Source organism: Fusarium redolens, assembly GCF_020744475.1.
Source record: "Fusarium redolens strain MPI-CAGE-AT-0023 chromosome Unknown BKA55scaffold_9, whole genome shotgun sequence".
Classification (NCBI taxonomy): domain Eukaryota; kingdom Fungi; phylum Ascomycota; class Sordariomycetes; order Hypocreales; family Nectriaceae; genus Fusarium; species Fusarium redolens.
The window spans coordinates 1,269,300-1,289,002 of record NW_025763672.1 but is presented as its reverse complement, the minus strand read 5'-3'; the positions used below and the strand labels follow the sequence as shown (position 1 = coordinate 1,289,002).

Sequence of the window (19,703 nt, the reverse complement as noted above, 5' to 3'; positions counted from 1 at the left end):
GGATAGGTCTGGATACGGGCCATGGATACGGCGTTCAGTGTTTGGGTATATTTCACATATGGCATGAAATGAGTTCCCAGCGATATGAGGGCCACATGCCTGTCAAGACAAAAATACAAAAAGAGTATCTTTTGCAACCATATCTCTCATATCCTCTTCACCTTGTGTCTACCACATAAATCTTTGAAGTCGCCCGTCGTCCAGCACAGTCCCATCTTCTGCCTTCCATACGTAAGGCTTGGTGAGGAAAATATAGCCTGTTGCGACATTGATAGCGATGAACCAGACCGTCTCAACGATAAGACGCAGATCGTAGTGTTGAAAGAACTCAAACAAACGCCTGGTCTTTGGGTGATTTGAGAGTCTAGTAGCAACATCGCTGTAACCACCATGGTCATGAAGTCTCCACGCAGGCACAAGCAGCCTCCACATCACCCAGGGGATGATAAAATATCGTGGCTCTACTAGCGGAGCCGTCATGAGTGATAAGGTTGTGGCGAGCAAAAAGATGAGGCCCGTCGATGTTGATGCTGGGATAACGGAAGCCAGAAGAGGATCCTCTTCTAAAGCCTTACTCAGTTCTTGATCCTTGGAAGCGTCTTGAGAAGTCTCCGTTATCTCAGCCGGAAAGGCAGCATAAGTTTGTCTTGGTGAGAACCCCACGTTAGTCACCATAGGATGACTCAGGAAGGGAGGATTTCCTGTTCCATTCCCATATACAGAACAGGCACGTGTGTGAATAGTAAAGAATCGTGAGCAGCCAGCGACAGTACCCCAGGTCATCCACCGAGATAAGGTATATGGGACAACCAAAGCGTATCGAATCCAAGAAGCCCGTCGGATGGTGTATCGAAAAATGTAGAACATGTAATGGCGGTTGTCAGCCAGAGTGAAAGGGTGGATAATTGTGTTGTAGCGAACGATGGCGAGTGAGAGTAGGATGGTCGCAAGGAGGTAGAGGGGCCATAGGATAAGTTTAATCCCAAAGATGAAGCTGGCGATTTCCAGTGGCTTCGATGGTCGTGGGTATTTTCTGTCCGAGCTGCCAGTCGCTGAGTCCTTGGCAGAGCTACCCGACCTTCGTGACTTGCTGAATGAAAGTGAGGCCGGCTCTGCACTGGTCTCTGTCTCAGGGGCTGGTTTGCTAGTTGGTGTAGGCGATCCGGCATGTGGGAGTATTCGTAGTACCATGTTTATTATGGGCAGGGCATATGGTACCAGAAGTGGCAGAGAGAAGAAAGCAAAGAAAGGCCAGATGTAGAGTATCTGTGGGAGGTGGATAGTAGCAACATGGTTGGATTTGTCACCTTGTGTCGTTAGCCACAGACTTGGCACGATGCGATGGAAGAACTTACCAAGGACAACACCACCGTTCCATGCTACGAAGCCACCAAATGAGACAAGGACAGAAACATAAGGCCATATATTCCTAATGACACGGATTGGGTTGCAAATCGCTGCGATTCCCAGGCTCAACACACAGAAGAGCATATCTGATATTCAGTTAGTGACAAGTTAACCTGTAGGAAAGAGTTGATTTACCATCTGGCCACACCATGTGCAGCGGGGGGTCATGAATATCTCCAAGAGAATACCTCCAGGCAAAATACTTGATCTGCTCAAAGAGTGTCAAGATAACTGGTTGATCAACCTGCTCTGGGCGCAACGTCTTGACAGCATGGACAGCTTCCAGGCCACCCATATACACAACTACCCAGAAGACATTGGTTTGACGAAAGAAAAGCGTGACAACTCCAAGGAATATTGTTGTTAGATCGTTCGGGACGGAACTACGATCTCGACCAATGCGCTTCAAGTGGTTCAAGTACGCGACCAGAACGGCTGCAGTTGATGCAACATCGGTGTAGTAAAGTCCAGAGAAGAAGAAAAGAAGCGGAAATAGGGCGATGTTGAGTGCGGTGTGAACTGCATATTGTGAAGTATTGCGTAGCCTGGTCGAGGTATGAGCTTCATAGAGACGTGCCTCGATCTCTCGACGGCACTTCAGGACCAAGAAGGCGAGTATCGTCAGAACAACAACGTTGGTAGCTCGTAGACTCTTGACGTCGCAGAGATATCCACCCAAGGAACTATTAGGACGGATAACTCCAGGTGTTATGAGAGAGAGAAGGTAACTGTACTGTGATCAGATTTGCATAGAGGCAGAGAAGCGCGTGAAATTTACAGGCCTGGCGGTGTCGTAATCTTGTCATCCCACTCTTGGAATCTCCCCTGGCAGTATTTCTGCGCCTGTGGTATATGGAATACTTCATCCTAACTTAAGTTAGCATACATGCAATGAGTAGTGATGTTAAACAAAACATACCAGGTAAGGCTCAGGGACCAGTGCTGAGATGAGATACAACCAAGAGACAGAAGCGGCAGAAAGAGAATAAAAGAAGAAACCCTTTAAACGCGAGTTCGGGCCTGAAGAGTCCTTGAATCGCCAGAGAAAAAAAGGTAGCGCAACGATGAAGGCTGCTACTGTCCTGTATCCTTGAGATAGCTCCATCTTGACAAGTGTTCACGAGCAGTTTGCTGAACACGAGAAAGAACGGTGTTGGAAGGGTCAGAAAGTTCTCATAGCATGAAGAAGTCAAATATTTGCGTTAAGAAAGATTAAAGTAACAAAAGGTGAAGTATAAATGAAAGGCGAAAGTCAGCTTGAAATTGTATAAGACGGGCAAATTGTACATGTAGGAGAGAGAACAGTGTTTCGCAGTGAGTTAGCTGCACTGTCCTTTAATGAGTGGAACATCCAACAACAACCCCAAATGATTGAAAGCAACATGTGACAGCCCAAGGATATTATAGACTACAGCAGCGATAAGAGTCACTCTATTCAGCCCCTTCATGCCGTTACAGGTTTATTCTCTTTGACATGACTTCCATAAGGTGGTGGGTATGTCTCTGCCTGCAAGTTAACCACTTAAACATCAACCAATCACAGGCCGTACATTTCACAGCAAAATTCAAGGCTCAGAACATGTCTATTGGAATATCTTATACAAGGAGAGCCGGCACGGGCACTGAACAACGTCTATCTTCCCCAAATCCACCAGATAATTTAGAAAGGCTATACAGACTATTAGTAACCAGTCCCAATGCTTCGTATCATAGTCAAGACTTACGTTGTCGGCGGGGTGGATCTCCTTTCGGAAGTAGTTGCCAAGGAAAGGAATCTTCTGTATAGGAATTAGGATCGTGGCCAAGAGGAGTCGAGAGAAGTTCGTTCGTACCTGGAGAACGTCGCGCTGCACACGGGGGATACCGTTGGCGAAGAGGAGGACAGCAACAGCGGCGGGGGCACCGTACATAGCCAGACGGGAGCCGCTATAACCCAGTCAGTTCTCATCCACAGCATAACGATCGATCGTTCAGCGAAGTCTCTAGTCCAATTCCAATCTCTCATCCGTCATGTCCATCTCAGCCGCGGTTGATCATTCCAAGACTTCGGAGAAACGGAAGGGAGACGGAAACTCGATTCGCTTGCAATTCGGTTCTCGATCGTATTTTCGGCTCAGAGTTGTGCACTTACATTCGGAAGGCAGCCTGTGGGGTGATGCCAGCAACGTTGGGCTGAGGATGGTACCTATTCTAGAGTATTAGCCAACGTCACTACTCATATCGACCCTTGCGTTGCATCTCGAAAGTCGTAGTTGGCTTGTGCTTCAACAGGGCGCTTCGAATTCGACATTCGGTAATCGTAGACTGATGTAACGTACTTGGGACCATAGTTGCTCTTGAATTCCGACATGCGGATGGGAGTCTGGTGAGAATCAGGTCAGTCGATTGTATGCTTCGTTAAAGATGCCTCGAGCCATTCGTGAATATTTGTAGCTCGTTCTCGGCGGTCGTATCGAAGGGTTCGGACGTACGTAGGAGACCATCTTGAATTGTAGGGCGGTGGAAGCCTGTTTCGTCGTTCAATTGCTCGTCAATGTCGTCGTCGTAAAAGAAGGCCTTGGAATTGGTTGCGCGAGTTTGCCGAACGGGAAAGATCGGGGTTGTTTGGCCTCAGGCCTAAAAGAAGCTCTGCCACAGCCGACCAATAATAACCCCGACTAAAGGCCCACTTTGACTTTCGAGCTTTGGTCTGCTATAGCAGCCTTGTCGTGGACCTTTCTTTTATTTACTTTCATTGATATCACTTGGTACTAGAGATTCGCATTCACAAACCACGATCCTGTGATGGACAAATATATCGATGGTCGCTTTGAGCGACTAGAGAAAGCTCTCGCAAATCTAATTGATTCGGTCACGAAATACCATCCCTCTATACAGCAAGGAGATGAGCTCAATGCAGCTGACCAAGAACTAAGCAAAGGCTTGGAAGAAGGTAATTCATATGACATAGCCAGCAACGAACATTTCGGCTAATCTACTTCTCAGTTCAAACTCACCAGAACAATTATTTACGTATTCAACAACTGCGCGAATCTTCAGCCACCCTTGATACGCAGATCCGCGACACTCTTTCGAATCTAGCGACTACTCGCAAGGATATTGTGACGACGCAAACCACCACGTTTCCTTCTGGCCCCAGCTACCCCATCGCCTACGAAGAACTGCTCAATTATGCTCGACGTATCAGCAAAACGACTATGCCCCCAGCAGGCACCATCAAAGCCGTCCCACCGACGCCAGATGTGCCAGAAGTTCAAACTCCAGGCGGTCAAACACCAGCCGCCCAGACTCCAGGACCCGAGTCGCAAGCAGCTTCAGTCATGACACCATCTGCGCCTCCATCGTCTCAAGTTCAAAGCCCGGCAGTTATGAATGGCACACCCGTCGTCTCCCAGGAACCTGCGACTCAGCAGTCCTCTATGTCGGCCAACACCGTCCTGCCCAGCGAGTGGACACAGTTCTTGAACCCCTTGACCGACCAGATCTTCCTCCCTTGGCCAAACGACCTTCAGCTTGGCGCTGGCTCCCTGGCTGCTAACCAGCTCCTCCAGGAGCAGGGCATCGACCCCAAGGGCTACGATCCAGCCGAGGAAGAAGAACGCAAACGTCGTGAGGAAGAGGAGAGAAAGCAGAAGGAAGAAGAGGACCGTATTGCCCAGGAAGAGCGCGAGAAGAAGCAACGCGAAGAACGCGAGCGCCAGCGCATCGAGAGAGAACGCCAGAGAGAAAAGGACCAAGAGGCTTGGAGACGCGCAAGTCTGGTTGGTGGTCCGGCTGCCACTGGCGAGCAAAGGAGCCCAACTGGACCTCCACAGCAAAAGGCTCAGTTCCAGTTTACTAACTTGGATGATTTGGATGACGATGATGACGACGATTGAGTAAGAGGAGATAAGCCAACGAATTTTTGATATCTATAATAAGCTTAAAAACAATGCAGAACAATACCCCCTCGTCAATAGCCAACACGGCCCAGCTCTGTTGGCACTGGCCTGATTTTGATATCCGTCTAAATGAAAATGAATCTACTCCGTACTCGTAGCGTACTGACGCAACACCACGGATCCTTATCACCATAGTCTTGCCGATCTGCCCTTGTTTGCAGCTTAAACCACGGCTCATGGTAAACGCGAATTCCAGATGCTGGTCGTACATGTATTTTACAAACACCGAAATTCCGTCTCTTGTTCATTAGTCCCTTGTCGTTGATGATCCATTCGTCATAATTGGTGCAAGGTCGTCTCTTAGTCAATCTTGATGGACGAGTAGATCTTGCGAACGAACCACCAACTGGCGAAGTAGCCGATGGAGCCTGAAATAGTTAGAATGGCAAACAAGAAGAGGACCAGAAAGAACTTACCAGTAAGAATGAAGAAGAGGAATGAAATGATGGCACTGTAGCCCATGTAGAGCACAATACCAGCCAACCCACTAGCTCTGACCTTTGTAACAAGGTACAAAAGACAATTCAAGAAGATATAGCCACCACTCATGCCAGCAGCAAGGAAAGACCTCCACTGCCAGTTGTAGTTCTCCGCACATAGCAGGAAGTACACCATAAGGATAGTGACAGCAGCGCAGACAACGATCATAAGACCATAGCAGAGGAACAAGAAGCCGAACATGTAGTAGATCCTGCTGAACCAGATCGAGTTCATGATGAAGAAGAGCTCGACAAAGATAGCACCGAATGGAAGAAGACCGACAATGAGCACACTAGGGACAGGCTTAAGGTAAGTGCTCACAGGAGGAATCTGTCGTGGAATCTGGTTGGTACGGACAGGGGGCTGAAACTGAGGAGAGCGGAATCCGACCCAAGAACCACCGAACGAGAGAGGAATCGAGATAATGAACCAGATAGCAACAATCACAAGCATGGTGGTGAAAGGAACCGCTCCTGATGACTGCTTGGCCCAGAGGAAAAGGTTCAGGAGGAAGAAGCTAGAGAAGACAATGCCGGGAACCAGGGTAGGGGTCAAGGCAATGTTCAACTTCCAGCTCTCACCCTGCCAGGCCTTGTAAGTTCGAGCAGAGACATAACCACCAACAAAGCCGAGGACAGTGTACATGAGGATCATGATCGTTCCAAGGGATCCACGGTTTGAGGGAGACAAGAATCCAAGGAGAGCAAAGAGAATGGTGCATCCTGTCATGCAGAACAGCTGAACACCATTGCCGGCCAGGACTGAGAGCAGAAGAGGACGCGAAGGGGTTCGGAAGACATCGCCATGAACCAGCTTCCAGCCAGAGTCTTCCTGAACACCATCCTCAACAACCGAGGTACCGCCAAAGTCGTCGAGGTCGATCTGGTCGAGTCTGTTATAACGAGCGATATCCTTCTTGAGAGCGCGGACCAGGATGGACATGACGGTGAGAACAAGAATAACGACTATAATAGCAGTATCGATAAGCCAGAACCAGTGAATTTTAGGATCAAAAACGTGCAAGTACTTGTCCCATCGAGTGGCCCAGGCAGTGTCGGACTTGCGCCAGATGACGCTATAGCTGAAGGCAACATGCTGCTCCTTTCCAGACAAAACGATGGGTGGGTGGTTGGCGCAATCAGCCTTGCCGCCGTACTCCTTTGAACTTGGCTGCACAACCACACCCACGACACGGCGCTGGTTGGGGTCCTTGTTCACCTCGTGGTACTCGACGGCAATTTCGTAGTGGTTATTGAACAGAATGTTGTCGTCCTTATCATCCTGGCCAAGCAAGAATCGGGGATTATAAAAGGTAGTGCCAGTCAATTGATCGAGAACTTCCTGTCCAGCTGGCAATCCATCTACAAGCCATTCCAGACTGTATCCTTGTTCAATGCGGCTTTTGACAAATTGAACCGATTTCTCAGTATATTTGACTTCGCAAAGGGGCTTGCAGGTCTCGTTCTTGCCCATGATAAGCTCAAAGGGAGAAGTCATGATACGGTCTCCGAAGAGAATACTACCCAGACTTTCCGAAACATATTGAGGGCCGCCTTCAGGTTGGCAGAATTGGAACGCAGGATGGTAGTAGTCGTACGAGACAACGGCATGTAGTCGCGGGTCTTGGGAGCGGTCGACAGGCTTGATGCTATTCACGTAAAGCGGAACCTTATCTCCCTCTTTGTAGGTAGTTGGAGCGACACCGGGGAGGTAGAAGGCAGAGGCTAGCTGTGGTATAGCTAACAGCGAGCTGACAAGCGCCGTACGAGGCGCAAAGTCTCGGAAATGCATATTGGAAAGTTAGGTCATGCGCAGACCGATAGAGGTTAACAAAGGAGGGTTGCGAAAGCCGAGATGTGAAGCTGTCGATCAAAGCTCCAGCTGACGACGACTTGCGCGACCCGCAATTTCGAGTCGATGAGGAAGGAAAATAAAAAATCAAGTAATCACTGAGAATTTAACTCAGTTTCTGCCTTTTATTTAGGCTGATCAATGATATGAAGGATCGTGTGGTGAATCAGGCCAGCGAAATAGCTGCGAGAGTAATTCGTCAAACAGGGAGCTTCAAAGCACTTGCTGTAATCTGTCATGGAGATATTAGCTGAGTCAGGAGAATGAGCCACTCATTGAAACAGGGGATTCGTGGCGTTTGTGGCTCTCGGAGCAGGAAGGTGGAGCAGCAAAACCAAGAAAGCCCCGCTAAAAAGTTGAAGTACTCCAAACTTTTCGACGAGACATCAGTTTTCAATTGTCTAGACATTTCAAGTCTCAGGCAAACAGATCAACATGGCAGCCCCTACGACACTACCGGCGCTTTTGACGTCGCTTACACAGTCGCTGTCTTCAGCACTCGAGGTCACACCAAAACTCGCCGCTATCGAGCACCAGAAGGATGGCATTTCACTCCTCGATGTTAAGAATGAGCTTCTACTCTCATATCTACAAAACCTCGTCTTCTTGATCCTGCTCAAGTTGCGCAACTCAAAAACGAACTCGGACAAAGCCGAAGACGACTCCGAACTCGACGAATCTGTTAGGGTAAAGCTGGTTGAACTGCGACTTTACTTAGAAAGGGGAGCCCGACCGTTGGAAGAGAAGTTGCGCTTCTCCATTGATCGATTCCTCCGAACAGCAGACGATGCGGAGCGCGAGAGACAGGCAAATGAAGCCAAGGCCGCGGCTGGATCAGATTCTGAGGAAGAAGAGGAAGACTCGGAGGAGGAGGCAGACGCCGAAGCTCTGTCCCACAAGCCTGGTAACTTTGGTGCCATGGCTGATGATGTTACCGCTCGTCGTGCGGAGCGTGATGGAGGAGCTCCGGGTGTCTACCGCCCACCCAAGAGAGACCGCGCCACAATGGATGCGCCTCAACGGCCCCAGAAGTACGATCGTCGCGCCGGCAAGTCCCACACCATGGAGGAATTCGTTGCTTCAGAGCTATCCAGTGCACCTTTGGCGGAGCCCAGTATTGGTACCACAATTGTCCAGGGCGGTCGCAAGATGAAGACCGACGCTGAACGAAAGGAGGAGGCAGAGCGCCGGGATTATGAGGAAATGAACTTCACACGTCTTCCCAAGGAGAGCAAGAAGGATCGAGCTCAGAAGGCGAAGCAGGCTGGTCGCAGTAACCGCATGCAGTTTGGTGGCGAGGATTGGCACAATCTGGGAGAGGGTGTCGACCGTATTGACCGCCTTACCAAGCGCAAGCAATCGGGTGGAAATGTCCGTGCTCTTCTGGACAAGAGCCGAAAGCGTGGAATCGATACAACGGATGGACCCCGTGGAAGTGGTATGGGAGGTGGTATTGGAGACAGATTCAACAAGAGAGTCAAGGTATTGGAAGGTGGACGCCGCGACCGTGGAAAGGGTCGATAGACGGTTTGATGTTAATAGATATGTTTTCTGGCTTCTGGGATGGCCAGAAACGAAACGATTTGCGAATATCGTGTAATGGATATGCCTGCTGGATTCCACTGGAGTTTAAAATTTGGAAGGCCTGTAGAGAAACCGCCAATACGAATAGGCTGCTTTACTGAAAAATCATTATAATTGCTGCAGAATACTTCTTTCATCCAAGATTATGTCTCTATTGAAATAAGTCAGTTACCTATAGGAAACGGGGCACAACTAAATGACTCTCATCTTCTGTTTGGGGACTCTCGAATTGCTGATAAGATAACGGTCCAAACTTTGGCGGGGGACGAACATGGAAATTTCTCTACAGTCGCGCCCCTCCCAGCGTTGACGTCTCTCTAAACTTGCAACCTTCAAGCTGACTTACTTCACGTTTAAACCCTGTCGCAAAAACGGCGAAGCTTGAGGTACTGGTACAAAACCCGTACACATACTCAAAATCGAGATTTGAGCCAAAGGTCTTCTAGAAACAGCTGCGCATAGTGGTTGTCGCAAAGCGAACTTCGAGAGCGACGTAGAGTCATCGAAACCGAAAGCGAATAACAAGGCCTTGTCAGGTTCTTGGCTGGCAATTTTTGCGGAAAAGCTCTCCTCACTTTCAAATAATCTTATAAAATGTCTACGACATCGAATACACCGGCTCCCGTGGCCTCAATGGACGTCGATGATATGGACATTGACTCCAGCGTCAAGCCCTCCACAACCAACAATCCCACCACGATAAACGACGATGACGATGACGATCCAGTCACCGCAACATATAACGTCTTTATCAATCCATCTCTACCGTTAGGCCGCCGTCTTCTCGTTCTCCAACATCCCAATCGCACCGATGACTCTCCACGACCTCCCCCAACCGAATTGCGCGTGAAGGCTCAAGCTGGTATGGTTGAAGTCGATGTACCCCTCGACAACACAGTCGCCTATGATCGGGAGAAGGGTCTTAGGTGGGGAAAGACATTACATGCTTCTATGGCGACCAAGAATGGTGGCAGTCATGGTTTGGCTGGTGGTTTTGGCTTCGGTACGGTTCAGGCTCGAGGTGGCAGGAAAAAGGCCGAGGACGAAGGAGAGAACGTGGATTGGGCAGAGGCCGTCAGGCAGGATAAAGTACTTCGGACACAGACCCTTGGTGGGCAGTATCCTGAGTATAAGGAGGTCCAGCATATGGTTGGTGTCTTTCAAGGCAGTAAGTCACATAGGCTCTTGAATCCATATATCTTCTAACACATCGCCAGAGGACTTACATCTTACGCCTGTATCATCACTTGTCCATCTACGCCCACAACTTCACCACATTGACGCAGCCGTTCAACAAGAACGCCAAGCCGCAGCTACCAAGGAGTCGGCTCCAAGCACAGCAGGCGGCACCGCTCGCGCAATTCATATGACTGTTAAGGCTACTGGCGATGGTGATACAGTTACCACCGAAACCATGGCTGATCGTCTAAGAGCTGTGCAGACAGAGCACTGGCGAACTATGCACTACACAGATGAGAATGAGGAGGCTGCATGGGAGGTTTATAACGAAAGCCTCTTCCTGCGCCCTACTCAAGAAGGGGCCGCGGAAGAAGCAGAGAAAGCCGATGATGCTGAGGAAAATGAACCACCACTTGAAGAGTCCGTGCCAAAGTTCGCTCGTCGATGGGATGATGATGAGCTACTTGAGGCTGTTAGTGGTATCAAGAAGCCACAGCCGGCGCCAGAGCCAGTTAAAGAGAATCCCAAGCCAATTGCTCCCACCAAGCAGCCAGAGCAACCTGCGCCAGCGTCGGAAGAGGCACGAAAGCCCAAGCTTCGCCCACGAGGCGGAGCGGCTGGAAGCGTTCCTCGACGGGGAGGTAGACCTCGAGCTACGGCTTCAAAGACGGCCAACGTTGATGGATGAAAAGTGAAAGTTTGAGGCTAGAAGTAAATTCGGGAGACAGAATAGGTTGCATGGGACGGCGCAAAGGATCTATCAAACTTACACAAGGAATACAAAAAGTCACAGCATGGAAAAGCTTTGCCAAAAACGCGTAAAATTTGCAAATACGATATAACCTATTTCCTCAATGGACAAGAGTCCTCCCAAACTCTCTCCATGAGTTAGTAATGATCATCCGACTGTAATGCCGGTATACATGAAAGCGCTAAGCACTCGCCATATCACGGGTTAGGAATTTTGTACACCCAGTATGCCTATACGCTGAACCGCTCCCAATAATTCTTTCGCCGGCATGTAAACCCTGTTTGTTGTGTTGTGTTGCATCCTACATATCCCGGTCGTCTTGAGCGCTCTTAAATGCCAGCCCAAGAAAAAGCCCAAGAATCACCGCAATAGCTTGTATGCATGCTTATGAAACATATGTTTACTGGAGAAGCTCGACATCCAAACCAATGGATCGCATGAACAAGTTGACGCTGTTCAGTCGCTCTGCTCCCATAGCAGGAGGGAGAGTCTTCGAAACAGTGACAGTGTCGAGCACACGGTCCTTGACAGCAAGGACCAGGCGAGTTTGTTGATCGTGAGTGGCGCTGACGCCCATAGCTGCAAGAAGCTGCCATACATAGACGTCCTCTCCAGTGTTGACGCTGCCAGGGAAGATGTAAGGCAGCGAAGGTTCGAGTCTACTGAACAAGATCTCAAATGTTCGATCCCTGATACGTGTTAGCCAAAGTTATGAAATACGATTAAATGTTTACATACCAGTTATCCCACTGCTCAGGAGTGCCGGCGCCTGTCTGTTTGAGGAGCACGGCACGACTGAGAATGAGTGTCAACATTGACACACCAATTCTCGATCTAGCAATGAGGTCGACGTTGAGCTTTGTGGCAATCAAGTTCAAAACTCCATCAACGATATCCAGACCAGTGTCGTTGAAATATTGCATCAGTGATGGCATGACAGTAGAGATAAAAAGTTCAATCTTCTCTCGCATTCGTGCGTTGATGGTTGTCACCTCGCCCGGTGTAATAGCAGCACCCTGCACAACATCCAATTGGTCGAGATGATAGATAATCATGGTCAAGATAGTGGTTCGTTGTTCAAAAGAGAGATGAGGGAAAAGACGAGGGATGGCCTTCTCACCCTTGGCACAAGACAAGAAAGCGATGAATGGGTGAGGAACAACAACTCCAATTTGCTCGTGGACCTTGAGCTCTTGCCAGAGCTTGGCGTTGTAGGTCTCTAGAATGGTGGCCCACTCCTTGTGCTTGTTCTCAAGCTCCTCATCGGGGCCGGTCATAGGAGGTGGGATAAGCCGAACATGATCCTCGATTTGCATAAGTGTCTGATAAACCTTCTCAACATTTCGCAAGATGGTCTTTCGATCAAGGCTAGATCCCTTCTTGCCATTGTTGGGGCGCTGATGCTCACTCTCGGTGCGCTTGATGCTGAGCAGAGGCTTGGGGGTCTTAGCGTTGCTGAAGGAGATCTTTCCTAGACTACCTGCAATGACCAGCTGAGGATTCTTGGGCTTGTTCTTGGCGGCTTCAACAGCACGCTGTACCTGCTGCTCCATTCGTTGGAAGTGGTTCTCAGCGGGTCGTCCATGACGGCGCATGCCACCCTGGCGGCTACCAGTCTGGTAGAGATATGTCTGGGCAAAGTTGCTCAGAGGCTGGCTGGGGTTTTGGCGCTGACCGGCTCGAATATGGCTGTAAACCTGGTAGTAAAAGTCCTCAGCAATTGAGGCATCAGATCCTTCAACAGGGTTGCCGGTAGCGGAAACAAGCTGCTGGAGCTGGATACGGGTGATGAAGTTCTTGTCCTGAGGAGTCATCAAACCGTTGTCCTTCGACAGAAGCCAGATCTTGTGGTTTCGCTTGGCCCTCTTGGTCTCTTGATCCAAATACGCAGCCTTCTCTTCCTCGGACATCTGCTGCATATGGGGATGAGCTTGCAACTGCGCGGCGTTGGGAATAGCACCGTGAGATTGTTTGGACTGGTGTCCATGCTGAGGTGGCATATGCGCATCTGGGCCGCCGCGGTTGGGATTCTGCAGAATCTGGGTCGGGTTGGCATGGAGCTGCTGCTGCTGCTGCTGGACAGGAGTCGCTTGAAGACCCGGGGCTGGCGGCGTTGGCTTCGACTGAGTGCTTTGGGGCCTCTGCAGAATGGTCACGGGATGGCCATGACCATGGGCCTGAGGTGGCTGTTGCTGATGAGCAGTAAATCCGGGAGGTGGCTGCTGATAGGAAAGATCTGCGGCATGTGGTTGAGGTGTCTGCTGTTTGGGCTGAGATCGCATGGCGGCCTCGACCTCTTCCAAGCTCATGACTTTGCGGCTGGACGCATGCTGGGCAGGCTGAGCTGCAGGAACGGGAGCTGGGGATGCTTGCTGGGCTGGCTTAGACGGCCCAATGCCCCAGATACTTCGGTCAACATGGAGATCAGGAAGCGCTTCGGGCTCGCGATACTTCTCGTAACCGGATCGCACAGGCTGTTGATAAGACTGTTGTTGGTAAGGCTGGTTAGAGTAGTAGGACTGGTAGTCGGCCGAGGCATATTGGTTAACGGAAGAATGGGCCTGAGCAGAAGCAGCGGGTTTGGCCGCAGGTCCCTGGCGATTGTAGCGAAGATGTTCCTCCTCAATGGCATCCGCAACCTTGGCAGTCTGGCCAAAGAAATCGAAATCCTTGCCAGCGCTGCGAGTGACTGCCGGGCCACTGTCGCCGAAAGTATCATCGTTGAATGCGTCACCAGTCTCTTCGAGCTGGTCTCCAAGACCGTCATACGTCTCCTCGAAGTCTAGAGCATCATCATCGCCATCCCTGCCTGACAAACCAGCGAATGGATCGTGAGATTGGGAGAAGCCAGGTGCAGCCGTGTTATGGCGCGTAGTATCGAAACCGAAAAACGACATTTTGAAAGAATTTGGGTAAGTGGACGTCGATTGTACTATGAAAGAAATTAGTACAAACGCCAGTCAACTGTAGTCGCTATGAGCTCCGTGCCCCGCTCGAGGTCTCCTCAGCAAACGCCCCATAACCTCCCTAGACCAGATATCAGGCTTCTTATCCCAATTGCTCGGGTCGCTATAATGGAGTGTTCGAAATCGCTGCGATGGCGGATTTTTCTATTGTTTATCATGCTCTGCATCCTGAGTCGTATTCTTACATGGTACCGTCCTGGTCAAAGCTGCTTGATTCTGTTTCGCTGTCCATCATGTGGCGCATATCACTTCCAACATGGAAAAGAAGATACTTTCCCGATGCCTGAGCCACCTGTAAAGGTTTCGCGTTGAAGGAAGCTTGTGCAACCCAGAATTCGTCCTTAGATCCAAGGGCGTCGAGGGGTTTCCCGGACATACATATCCAACAATGACCAAGCCGGGGGAAGCGAGCAGGGTAGGAAAGCGACAACTGAGGTAAATCCACTCACCACTAAGAGAATGAGATATGTTCAGGATCCTTCAGCACGCACAAATCTATCATGATGTCTTCCAGTAAATTGGGTTCAAGATGTTTGTATCGTAGCCAAGCATGCGAATAGAGCGCTATGCTGGCTGTAGAAAGGTTGTTGGAAGTGTTCGGAAACTCTATCAATGAGCTTTGCAAGCTTCAAGGGTGGACAGCCGTTTGGGAGAGAGCGAACTGCGATGTTGATGCGCGGCGAAGCTCTGAAGCCGACGATGATGCGACGAAGTGCCAACGTTGTTCTCCAAGCCCGCTTCCCCCACATGCGGCTGGAGGAAAGGGTAAATGCATTCACGTGCTGGGTCACGTGTGTGTTATTGTTCATTCGAGTTTATACGATCCGAACCAAAAGTCGTAACAGAATTGCCTATTATTTATAAATTTAGATTAGAATATAAAGGATTATGACAATGGAAAAGAAATAGTATAAAAGCATAAACATATTATCTGGATATTGCAAGAACAAGGCACTGCACTGCGTCATGTTGTAGTTACAGTAACAAATGATGTACATGTGAACGGCTTCATCAATGACGTTTTCGGTTGGCATTGAATTGGATTGTTTATCAAATTCAACTCCAGATATGCATTCTACTCTGTTGACATCGTAGGTTGCGAGTATTACAGGAGTCGACTTCAAGAGGGCTCTTGATGGCGAAGTCACAGATCTTAGGTGAAACATTGATAAGAATAAACAATTAGACATACGGAACGGATCATGAATTTGAGCTTGAATAAGGTTATCGATCAAAGATCGAGGTAATCAGCCCAGAGACTCAATTCAAGGTTGAAGAGGCCAACCAACTGGTAGCAAAAACGGAACGAACGGCTTCGGAGATCAACAAAGAGCAATTGGCTACCTCGTACAGTGGAGAGAAGATGAGAAAATCTGGAACTGCTACAGGCTGGTTGCAGTGTTCCTTTGACGCAAGGTTCCTGTAAGCTGCCAACCTAAAACAAGCCCAGGAAACAAAAAGGGGCACATCCATCTCATTCAACGATACGAGAAAAACTGGTGATGCATTCGACACGCAACACTTTCCTAATTCAGGCCACGATTTGCTGTAGAGAAACTCTCTCGATTTGAGGCTTGAACTACTGTAGATCCCCCATTCCTAAACATTCTGTAAGAGGCGCATGGCGCAACTTAAAAGGGCTATTATATCTGAATCAAGGCGATGACAATGAAGATTTCCAAGGTTGGGGCATCCCTGTAAACAGATCAGCCTCCTGTTGCATGTCGTCGTAATCTTGACAACAATCGAAATCCACCTTTCTTTGCACGGACTTGTGAGAGAATAAGCTGGAAAAAAAAAGATTGCTATTGTATTGGATGTCATTAGACTCACTCCAAAAGCGTCTGGACTCGGCAATAGTTTGACACAGAAGCCATTAATCGCAGCTGAGATGCGCTAACAGGCGGGATACACCCCCTGGACGTCAGGGGATATCAAGTACATATCATTTCATGAATACTTCGTTCTAGTACTGCCAAGCGCTGGAAATCAGGTATTTTACCCCCAAACCCCTGCCGAAGATACCTCGAGTCACCCTCTTCTTATCAGAACAAGTTGTGTCTCTCTCGTCTCTGTGTGTACCTGACTTTGCCTAGAATTGACGATCAAGGGCTGGGCTCGTTCCCCCAGAACACGTTGTTCATCTCATTCCAATGCTCTCCAGCAACTTGTTGCGTGCCATTGATTCCAATTGTATTTTTCTCTTACAATAAGTAGATACTTTCCTGCACATGCTCAATTCATGAATATTCATCCTTCATCGTAAACCATCTCATTTTCTCTCCTTAATTACTTGTTCTGGTTCACGATATTGACGTTGTTCTTCTCGTCGTGAAGGACTAGACCATCTTTTTTTAGTTCAGAAAGATCACCGACCGTTCCTTTTACTGGAGCCCTCAGTCCCTGGCTCCCTACCAACGTAACTGCCTAGGCGGGCTGCTAGGTGCTCTAGGTGTCTTTTTGCCCCGTGCGCGCTGCGACCGAAACATCGACTTTCGATCATCCATCTTTCTTCTTTGTTTTCTGTTCAAACCTCCCGCTTCTTGAACGCTTCTTTTATTGACGATTTTGTATCGTCAATTCTTCTTTCGCCATGGCTGCAGGTCATACGCGCTACGTGCGCTATATTGCGCTCGCGCTTTTCGTACGTCACCTCATTCGTTTCCCATGGGCTTTGATGCTCATGATGGCTTACGTTGCCACCTGCTAACCCGACTCCTTTAGACGCTCACTATGTTCTACTTCTTCTCCAATTCCAAGATCGATACCATCCCCGTTCCTGGCAGTGTCGGTAACTTCCCAGGCGGCCCTGGAAGCCCCAGCAACCAGCAGCAAGCTCCTGGCACCATCCCCAAATCCCCTGATGCCGGTAACAACGTCAACTTCCCCGGCCAACAAGCACCTGCTGCCGAGGAGGGAGACACTGCTCTCACCAAGGACGATGCTCCCGCTCAGAAGCCCGCCGGCGAGGGTGCCGGTACTGCTGGCGATGCCCCCGCTGTTCCTGCTCCTCAGACTCCCAAGGAGGGTCCTGCTTCAGGCGAGCTTGCTGAGGCTCCTCTGGCTATGTCCCCCAACGACCCTGGCTGGAACAACCTCCAGGGCACTGCCCCCGGTCCCCGTATGAACGCTACATTTGTCACTCTTGCTCGAAACCAGGACGTCTGGGAGATTGCCGAGTCCATTCGACAGGTCGAGGATCGTTTCAACCGCCGATACAACTACGACTGGGTCTTCCTCAACGATAAGCCTTTCGATGAGCAGTTCAAGAAGGTCACCACCTCTCTCTGCTCTGGTAAGACTCACTATGGTCTGATTCCCGAGGAGCATTGGTCTTTCCCTGAGTGGATTGACCAGGAGAAGGCCCGCAAGGTCCGTGAGGATATGCACGAGCGAAAGATTATCTACGGTGACTCCATCAGCTACCGTCACATGTGCCGATTCGAGTCTGGTTTCTTCTTCCGACAGGAACTCATGATGAACTACGAGTACTACTGGCGTGTTGAGCCCTCTGTCAAGCTCTTCTGCGATATCCACTACGATCCTTTCCGTGTCATGCACGAGAACAACAAGAAGTACAGTTTTGTTCTCTCTCTTTACGAGTACATCGACACCATTCCTACCCTCTGGGCTAGCACCAAGAAGTTCATGCAGAACCACCCCGAGCATATCTCTTCCGATAACTCCATGCGTTTCCTCAGTGATGACGGTGGTGAGAACTACAACAAGTGCCATTTCGTAAGTTAAACTCTGGTTACCAGCCGTTTCACAACTAATTGAGTTTAGTGGTCCAACTTTGAAGTTGGTAGCTTGTCCTGGCTCCGAAGCAAGCCTTACCTCGATTTCTTCGAGTCTCTTGACAAGGACGGCGGTTTCTTCTACGAGCGATGGGGTGATGCTCCTGTCCACTCTATTGCTGCTGGTCTTCTCCTTAAGAAGGAGCAGATTCACTTCTTTGAGGATATCGCCTACTACCACGTTCCTTTCACTCACTGCCCCACCGACGAGCAGCGACGTCTGGATCTCCGTTGCCACTGCAACCCTGATAACAATTTTGACTGGAAGGGTTACTCTTGTGAGCATTTTTGAAGACTGTTTCAGAATCATACGCTAACCAAGCAACAGGCACTTCCCGATTCTTCGAGCTCAACGGCATGGAGAAGCCCAAGGGCTACGAGAAGCAGCAGTAGACAAAACATTATTAACGCGGGGTTGTATAGGGTTATATTGTACAGGTCGTAATGCTCGGTAGATTGTCTGCATGATTTCTGGGCTGCACACAATGGGTCGGCATTGGGTGATGTTCTTACGGGAACCAACAACAGGCGTCTGGGTTTGAAGTACTTTGGACAGCTTTTGATCATGTAGAGTGTATGAATCAAGAATGTTCTGGGATCATTTGAATGCTTTCTTAAATGCTTGAAATAGTGTACAATATCATTACATGGCCGCAGCCAGGTCTATTGGTTTTGACACATGTCTTGTATCATCGCTTTGCCATCTTTTAACCTAATTCGTCCATTTGATTCCGTATGTAAAATTGTTTAACCAACTGTGGCCTTCTTTGGCTTCTTGGTGCCGTACTTGCTTCGACTTGTTGTTCGGCTCGCAACACCACCCTGGAGCAGTTAGTATATAAACAAGTACAAACGTGGCCAGAACTCCGTTTTAAATCCAACAGAGAATAAAAAACATACCAGATCCAGAGCTCCTCGAACAAGATGGTATCTCACACCAGGACAATCCTGTGCACGTCCTCCTCGTACCAATACAACACTATGCTGCTGAATATTGTGTCCCTCACCAGGAATATACGCCGTAACAACAGCTCCAGTAGAAAGCTTCACACGAGCAGTCTTTCGCTCACCGGAGTTGGGCTTCTTGGGTCGAACAACACCAACACGCAGACAGACGCCTTTCAGAGCGGGACAGTTTGTGTTGGACAGAGCAGGAGAGACAGCGTGGCGTGCGCGCTTTCCCTTTCGGATACCGCGGAGGACTTGGTTCAATGTAGCTGGGCGAGCTGTTGTGGGAGCGAATGCGCGGGGTGCGGAGGTTGTGAATGTTCGGAGGGTTGGTTGGATGACTCGGCTTGGTGGTGTTGAGAGGGCTGTGGTGAGGGGACGGCGTGTCGCCGGGGAAAAGAATTGGCGGAGGATGGAGCCGACCATGTTGGGCGAGTCGTGGAAGGTCAGATTGAGGTGGTTTGTCGTGGGAATTGGTCGAATTGATCCCGTATTCGGCCTCTCGCTATCCTAACCTCGAGCTCATCCAATGCCGATATCAAAATCTCAGCCTCTCCAAACTGTGTCACGTGCCGACATGAAGCTTCCCGGATGTCATGTTTCTCCGGCCGCATATCAGATCACATGCCACAATCTATCGATGCCCCACCTCCATCTTTGACGTCAGCGGTTAATTGCCGGTGCATCTTTTTCCACCCCGCAATCCTCCCCATCTCCCATTCCGCATTGGCTAACAGATTTCCCCAAATCGATCCAAGTCAAACAAAGTCAAGTTCCATTACCGCTGTACAACCGAAGA

At 49.4% G+C, this 19,703-nt stretch overlaps 9 protein-coding genes across 9 annotated transcripts; 4 read left to right on the top strand and 5 right to left on the bottom strand.

The window, feature by feature from the left end:
• Nucleotides 1-168: 168 nt before the first annotated feature.
• BKA55DRAFT_540353 (DIE2/ALG10 family-domain-containing protein) lies at nt 169-2,512 on the bottom strand (the record flags this gene model as incomplete). Its single annotated transcript, XM_046190252.1, has 5 exons — nt 169-1,307; nt 1,356-1,493; nt 1,543-2,135; nt 2,186-2,274; nt 2,327-2,512. The coding sequence occupies 5 exons, from the start codon at nt 2,510-2,512 to the stop codon at nt 169-171; spliced, it is 2,145 nt and encodes a 714-aa protein (XP_046048734.1).
• A 199-nt stretch (nt 2,513-2,711) lies between these two features.
• On the bottom strand, nt 2,712-3,990 carry BKA55DRAFT_570396 (ubiquinol-cytochrome-c reductase complex subunit-domain-containing protein). Its single transcript, XM_046193000.1, has 6 exons — nt 3,879-3,990; nt 3,726-3,769; nt 3,539-3,592; nt 3,240-3,333; nt 3,132-3,185; nt 2,712-3,076 (listed from the first exon to the last, which is right to left on the bottom strand). Exons 1-6 carry the CDS (start codon nt 3,888-3,890, stop codon nt 3,068-3,070), a joined length of 267 nt encoding a protein of 88 aa, XP_046048733.1. The 5' UTR covers nt 3,891-3,990; the 3' UTR covers nt 2,712-3,067.
• Nucleotides 3,991-4,191: 201 nt separating this feature from the next.
• BKA55DRAFT_691046 (vitamin-D-receptor interacting mediator subunit 4-domain-containing protein) lies at nt 4,192-5,285 on the top strand (the record flags this gene model as incomplete). The annotated part of the gene is made up of 2 exons (XM_046199600.1): nt 4,192-4,339; nt 4,393-5,285. The coding sequence occupies 2 exons, from the start codon at nt 4,192-4,194 to the stop codon at nt 5,283-5,285; spliced, it is 1,041 nt and encodes a 346-aa protein (XP_046048732.1).
• Nucleotides 5,286-5,348: 63 nt separating this feature from the next.
• Nucleotides 5,349-7,906, bottom strand: BKA55DRAFT_616568 (uncharacterized protein). Its single transcript, XM_046196716.1, has 2 exons — nt 5,765-7,906; nt 5,349-5,716 (listed from the first exon to the last, which is right to left on the bottom strand). Exons 1-2 carry the CDS (start codon nt 7,617-7,619, stop codon nt 5,649-5,651), a joined length of 1,923 nt encoding a protein of 640 aa, XP_046048731.1. The 5' UTR covers nt 7,620-7,906; the 3' UTR covers nt 5,349-5,648.
• Nucleotides 7,907-8,058: 152 nt separating this feature from the next.
• Nucleotides 8,059-9,415, top strand: BKA55DRAFT_570387 (uncharacterized protein). The gene has a single exon (XM_046192999.1). The coding sequence runs from the start codon at nt 8,115-8,117 to the stop codon at nt 9,201-9,203; it is 1,089 nt and encodes a 362-aa protein (XP_046048730.1). The 5' UTR covers nt 8,059-8,114; the 3' UTR covers nt 9,204-9,415.
• A 442-nt stretch (nt 9,416-9,857) lies between these two features.
• BKA55DRAFT_513493 (Sin-like protein conserved region-domain-containing protein) lies at nt 9,858-11,130 on the top strand (the record flags this gene model as incomplete). Its single annotated transcript, XM_046187899.1, has 2 exons — nt 9,858-10,431; nt 10,481-11,130. 2 exons carry the CDS (start codon nt 9,858-9,860, stop codon nt 11,128-11,130), a joined length of 1,224 nt encoding a protein of 407 aa, XP_046048729.1.
• A 463-nt stretch (nt 11,131-11,593) lies between these two features.
• Nucleotides 11,594-14,090, bottom strand: BKA55DRAFT_513667 (topoisomerase II-associated protein PAT1; the record flags this gene model as incomplete). Its single annotated transcript, XM_046187915.1, has 2 exons — nt 11,594-11,882; nt 11,932-14,090. The coding sequence occupies 2 exons, from the start codon at nt 14,088-14,090 to the stop codon at nt 11,594-11,596; spliced, it is 2,448 nt and encodes an 815-aa protein (XP_046048728.1).
• A 2,278-nt stretch (nt 14,091-16,368) lies between these two features.
• BKA55DRAFT_390538 (nucleotide-diphospho-sugar transferase) lies at nt 16,369-18,615 on the top strand. The gene is made up of 4 exons (XM_046186013.1): nt 16,369-16,803; nt 16,884-17,897; nt 17,946-18,234; nt 18,285-18,615. Exons 1-4 carry the CDS (start codon nt 16,753-16,755, stop codon nt 18,347-18,349), a joined length of 1,419 nt encoding a protein of 472 aa, XP_046048727.1. The 5' UTR covers nt 16,369-16,752; the 3' UTR covers nt 18,350-18,615.
• Nucleotides 18,548-19,425, bottom strand: BKA55DRAFT_570381 (uncharacterized protein). Its single transcript, XM_046192998.1, has 2 exons — nt 18,857-19,425; nt 18,548-18,778 (listed from the first exon to the last, which is right to left on the bottom strand). Exons 1-2 carry the CDS (start codon nt 19,328-19,330, stop codon nt 18,704-18,706), a joined length of 549 nt encoding a protein of 182 aa, XP_046048726.1. The 5' UTR covers nt 19,331-19,425; the 3' UTR covers nt 18,548-18,703.
• Nucleotides 19,426-19,703: the final 278 nt, after the last annotated feature.